Source organism: Cuculus canorus, chromosome Z, assembly GCF_017976375.1.
Source record: "Cuculus canorus isolate bCucCan1 chromosome Z, bCucCan1.pri, whole genome shotgun sequence".
Classification (NCBI taxonomy): domain Eukaryota; kingdom Metazoa; phylum Chordata; class Aves; order Cuculiformes; family Cuculidae; genus Cuculus; species Cuculus canorus.
Window position 1 is genome coordinate 44,228,246 of NC_071441.1, and position 6,000 is coordinate 44,234,245.

General features: G+C 37.5%; 1 protein-coding gene across 1 annotated transcript in view; it reads left to right on the forward strand.

The window, feature by feature from the left end:
* The window catches only part of GAK (cyclin G associated kinase), a 68,634-nt gene extending 63,041 nt beyond the window's left edge, over positions 1-5,593 (forward strand). The window contains exon 28 of the mRNA XM_054053853.1: positions 174-5,593. Coding sequence (XP_053909828.1) covers positions 174-275 — 102 coding nt within the window. The 3' untranslated portion in view covers positions 276-5,593. The remainder of the gene's footprint in view (positions 1-173) is intronic.
* The last annotated feature ends 407 nt before the right edge of the window (positions 5,594-6,000 follow it).

Consider the following 6,000-nt stretch of genomic DNA (forward strand, 5'->3'; position numbering starts at 1 on the left):
GTCTGTAAAGTACTGAACCTGGCAAAAGCCAAGCAGTAGGAGAAGGATATTACTGGAGAGTTCTCTGGGGGGTTTCCTTTTGTGTTGGAAAGAACGTGTTAAAATGACTCAAATGACTAAGGCACATAATTCCTAATATTTTTGTGCTTCTAATATGTTATGTTTGTTTTCAGGCCACGGGACAACCTTATGAGCAGTATGCCAAAATGATCTTCATGGAATTGAACGATGCATGGTCAGAGTTCGAAAACCAGGGATCAAAGTCTCTTTTCTAAAAATTCACCTTTTACAGAACACTTCCAAAAAAGGAGCTGAGCGTTGTGACTTTATGGCACCTATGATTCGTGAAGCGCTTTTCTGTGATTTCAGCCCAGTTACCAGTCATGCACTTAAATGTGCATTACATACATGTGTTAAGTAAACATCTGCTTGGTACTAGAAGAAATCACAGTCTGGGAGTGTATTTGGTAAAAAGTAGAATTTTAATCTGTGATTTTGGGGATACTAGTATTTAATTATAAATCATTCCAATTTCCTTGACCTTTGCTTTATGTGCACCTACCCAATTTGTCTGTTACTTTCAGTACTTTTGTGATTCAGTTTTGATGTTGGTGCCTGTTGCCTTATTCAATGTGCTTTAGTTATCGGCAGTGAATTTGCTTGGCTTATCTCAAACCTGAAGGTGTATATTTTCATCTGTATTTTAGGTAATCAATCTGATAATCGTTCTGTAAATAATGTTTTCTGACAATAAATGCGTTCCTACAATAAATTAAGAGTTGTTTAGCCAAAAAGGCCCCATTTGTGGGAAAGTCAGTCAGGGTTGTTCTTGATTTTCAATTTTTTTTACATATCATGAATCTAGAAACAAATCTTGACTTGAAGGTCTGCATGTTCCTGCTGTTCTGTTATTTATTATGGACCTTTGGAAGACAGTACTCTAAACAGTGCTTATTTTCCTGGTTCTTTAAGTGGTGTCTTTTGCTTATGATTTCAGTGGAACATTCCTTCCATTGGACTTCAGATACTCCGATAGAAATAAAGTTATTCTGAAGCTTGAAGTGTAAGCACAAAACATTCTACTCTGCTTTGATTTGTCTGAGTAAATACTACATTACCCATTATCATCTGGAGAGCATTTAATGTGTTTTAACACATTTTTCTTCATGTCTGAACTTCTGTATTTTTGAGACACGCTTGACATCTGTGTATGTGAAAACAAGGAGTGTATTGGTAGACTGTTGCACTTCTGCTCACCTACCTCCCATCTGCTGGTTAGTGCAAGATGAGTAGAGACACAACTTGATAACAAAACTTGCCATGTTTTCTCATCCCTATTCAGAGGGAAGTTTTTCACTAATGCTGGGGTGAATGGATGCAAATAACTAGCAACTGATGTACTGTGTAGTAAAAAAATGCAGCTTTTGTATCAAGTTTGAAATGTTGAAAATTGATATTGTGGTATTAAAGCTTTGACAAAAGTTTCTTGAAACAGTACAGTTGGGTAGTTGAGGAGATATTTTAATCATCTTGCCACTTTATACATTTTGCATGCTTAATGGAAAAGGGACCTGTACTATTATCAGAGGTAACTGTTCACCTAAACAGAAAACGTGAGATTTTAAGGCCACCTGCTAGTTGGATGAGGTTTTCTACTGCCATACCAGACTGGGAGCTGATGAGCTAGAGTCGTGAACACACGTTGCAATTTGTAGTCTGTAAGCTCACATCTAACACAGTTACTCTGATAAAAGGTTTTGTATGTGTATTTTCACGTATATTCCGTGATTATTTTTTTTAAGATGGAAGCCAGGATCAGTTATGGATCAGGAAGGTTATGTATTATTCATAGTTGCAGTTGTATTTCCTTTACTGCTTTGAAGCAGTCTTAAATCTCAGTGGATTTCTTCATAAAAACAGGTAACTTCCTGCATGACTTACAATAAGAGCAAATCTTTTTTCTGTGGGACGCTTCATTAGTTCTTCATATGCATTGTCTGATCTATGGTAATTAAAGGCTTCTGCTGGTAGGACAAGTTTGTTAGAGAGCTGCATGGCTTTTTACAGTTCTAAGGCAAATGTTATCTAGTAATTGATTTAAAAAGACACACAGATACATGATGACTGATTGCACTCCTACATACAGCTGAGAGGTAAAGCATTTCTGAGGGAGCCGCTTTTAGTAAGGGCTACTTTTAAAAACCTTTTAAGTTGTGCATACAGGCAACTTAATTTGGAGAGATGCATTTTTAATTGCTGTCTTCTTGAAATATATGTATTAAAAAACCAGAAAATTTGGAGAAAAATATCTTTCTCTGCTTTGTATGTTTGGTAGGATTTTCTCAATAATGTCTACGTTTGTCTTGCTATTTCTCTACTCTTGTTTGCAAAATTAACAACAGGGAAGAACCTTAGTGTAGTTTTAAGTGAGCAGGGAAGCATGAGTGCAAATGTTTTATTTGTAACTGAAGAGTTCTTCAAATTGATTCCCCCTTTTTAAAATTATGGAAATCATAAATTTTGGCTGTGGATTTTTCCAAGAGCCATTTGATAATTAATGAGATTTCTCTTCAACTTATTTTATGGCTTAATCAGCCTTGCTGATTCTTCTATCCTGCTCATTTCTATGTAGTTGAATTTTGGTTCTAAGAACCTGGGAGAAGCTTAGTTTGGTGAACTCGGATCCTGACACTGAAATAGTTTTGCAGGGGGTTTTTTTTGTGTAACTGTGTTATTTACCTATCTTGCCTACAAGAATGTATGTAAAGTTGGATTTCAGTGAGGCTCTGTAAGCAAACTTTAAAAATTCAAGTGATGAACATGAACAGTAAACAAGTTTTTTGTTTTCTTTGGAAGATAAAGCAGCATGAGGACCACCGAAGACATTTCGTAGTGTAAGGCTTATATTAATTTTTTTAATTGCACTACTCTGGGAAGATGGAAGTGAAAATAAATTTTATATAGAGACATATATTGAGGCATAATGGTGCTTTTGAAGGAAAGGATCATTTGGAAGAAAAAGTCCAGAAATTCTGAGTTCATCTTGAAACAGTAATAAAAAATTGTGAAGAAAAAAAAGGGGAATGAGGGCTTTTCAACCTTTCTCACACTCTGTACTTCACTGTTAATTGGCTGGCTGCTGTATGGGATAGGTCTGCACACAGACTGATACATACATATATTGTTATAGCTGTATTGTCCACATACTGAAAAACTTGTAGAATAGGCTACAGAAAAAATTGGTTAAGATGAGGCTTGGTTAGATACTGTGAATTTTCTTTAGGCTTAAAAGTGTCTATTTTCCATTTATCTCACATGTTAAATTTTGAAATGTTGAAGTGAAATCAAGTCCTGAAAGCTAGACCTTATATCTGCTGCTTCTGACAGCAAAGCTTGAGGTTGAGATAACTGAATGTTGCCAGTAGATTGATGTTGTGTCCACCAGAGTTCACACTTGGCACTTGAATTTTGATTGTGAAACAGGTAAATTTAACTCTTGCAGCAAGTTGTGGTGCCTTTTTGCCTATATTTGTAGTTCTTTGTCTGTTATCGACAGCTGACTTCATTGCAGCCTGCCAGGATCCCCTTCTTAAAAGGAGGTAGCTTGACATGGCTGTTGCAAGAGCAATGAAAAACAATGCAACATAGATTCAGGGAAGAGTAGAGAAGAAAACTTCCAGACTCCAACCTACATACCAAATGTTGTTTTCTAATTCTCTCTTTATTGATCTATTCGTACCTACCTCTGCTAAAACCAGGTCTAGACTAGTAGGAAGAACCTGTTTTGCAGGCTGTTTTTTGAACCCTTTTAGAAGTGCTACTCACTGGCTACAGTCCTTGGATTATTTTTTTTTTTTTTTGGCAGAAGTTGCTATAAAGCAGGGCTTATAAAATGATAGGGCAGACTTTCACTAGCTTTTTCTTGATTAAGTTTATTGTTACATTGCTGTTTGAACTGGAGAGTCAGGCAATGTAACTTTTAAAACAGAAAGCTGTGAAGAAGTTGGTGTTATGAGCGTGTGTGGCTAGATCCTGCCAAATGGAGAAGAGTGTGTTTTGACCATGTTGGAGGAAATCAGTTGGTGTCTTTACCATTGAGCGTGTCTGTGGTGTTTTGTAATGCTGCCAGATTTCCCTGAACTTAACTGCAGGGAAGAGAAAGAAAATGAGCAGTTAAGCACTCACTCATGGGTTTATGCTCAATTTTATTATTGAGTAGTGATTCCCAGATATCAAGCCTGGGTAGAAAAGTTCCTCTGCATTGTTATTTGGATAAAGTTCATATAGTTTCCTAATAAATTATAGTTTCCTTCATCAAGTACAGAATGGAAAACCTACAACAGCGACCAAGTAAGCTTGCTTGCACCAGTGGCAGAGTCTTTGGTGTTGCACCTGTGAGGGTAGCTCATGAAAAATGCCTTTTTACGTCCATTTTCTTGCTATTTGTAGAAAGTTCCTCCAATGTTCTACCCAGCACGGAGTAACAATTCCTTCCTGAATGCAGGCTAAGTCTCAAAGCTGCATGCACAGGATTAGTCTTTTGCACCAAGAAAGCAGAGTTTGATTGTAAACGAAATCTTGGCTGCTCTTTGGGACTGCGACGTTACACGCACCATTCCACAACCAAAAGCCAGACTGCAGTTTCCCTGTCACCGGTAGTATATTTGCATAGTCATTGGCCATTGCATTGTCTGCTGCTTGTAGGAGTGTTTCAGAGGTTGCCTAAGTGTAGAAACCTTGTTGCTCCTTAGTTGTGCCCTTAATTGCCTCCTAATTGCAATTTAATGAGTGCTTTGTAAATAGTTTCAAATTAGTCTTTTGGAATTGCCTGTGCTTTGAGTCAGTTGACATTTTCTGTCAATAACTTGCAGGTGATTGACCTGCAAAAGCTGCAGAAGGAATGTATCATTTCTTACTCCTTGAGTCTGTCATTGGTGCAGAGTAGCTGTAGCTACTGGATGCCCAGTGCCTGGGAGTAAAGGGTTACTCGGCTGTCCTGTGGTTCTGGTTTTGATGAGTATCTCGCAGTGCTTGTTTGCTCTCTGTTTTGGTGAGCTTATTGTGGACTGCGGTTTAGAATGCATTAAGCTTCCAATATATGCTCCAAAAATACAGATTCAGCCATTTTTATGAAGCATACATGTTGTTATAGAAGCTTTTATTACCAAAAGAAAATTAAGAGGCATTGCCTCTGAAAACTCTTCAGTGGTATGTACTGTATATTTGCAATGTAGACTTCTAGAAGTGATTGTCATCTCTGATAAGGATTAATTTGCTTTTGAGGTCCTTATTGTATTTACTTGTAGTTGTAATTGTACTTTATATACCTGTGTTTTTTTCTGGTTGGGGTTTGTGGAAGGACAAAACAGAGGTTCAAGTCTTACTTTTTGCCATCTTTCAGGAAACGCAATGTACTGAGTAATGCTACTAGTAGTGAAATGAAGATTATACCTGTATGTATACAAAGGGGATATAGTAAAATTAAACCTTGTTTTAAAGTAGATTTAATGTTTGGCACAATGTCCTTGAACAGAATATTTGCTTTGAAATGTATTACAACTTAACCAATGATCAATTAAAACAAACAAAATGACTTTGCATATTTGTTTCTTTAGCATGGAAGAAATTACTTGAATACCCCAAGCATTTCCACTGCCTCTTTCAGAACAATACCGAATTGTCAGATATGGTTCTCCTCTGTATGTTGAGGTTGACTGAACCTCTTAAAAAACAAATGTCTCTTCACAAGTGAGTCTCTCCTCCTGATGGAAGGAAGAGACTCTCTGCGGTGTGCTATGTGGTTTGGCAGCTGAATTTCTTAGACTGCTGTCTGTATTGGGCTTCTTACAAAGAACTGGTGCAATGCAATGCCATCTCGCCCACCCAAGGAAGGTCCTGTATAGATACATGACAGTAATCAAGGGAAAGGACAGAAGGAACAAGTAGACAAGACGGAGGCAGGAGGAGGAGCAACCTTTAGGGAGAGTGCGGAGTGGGACA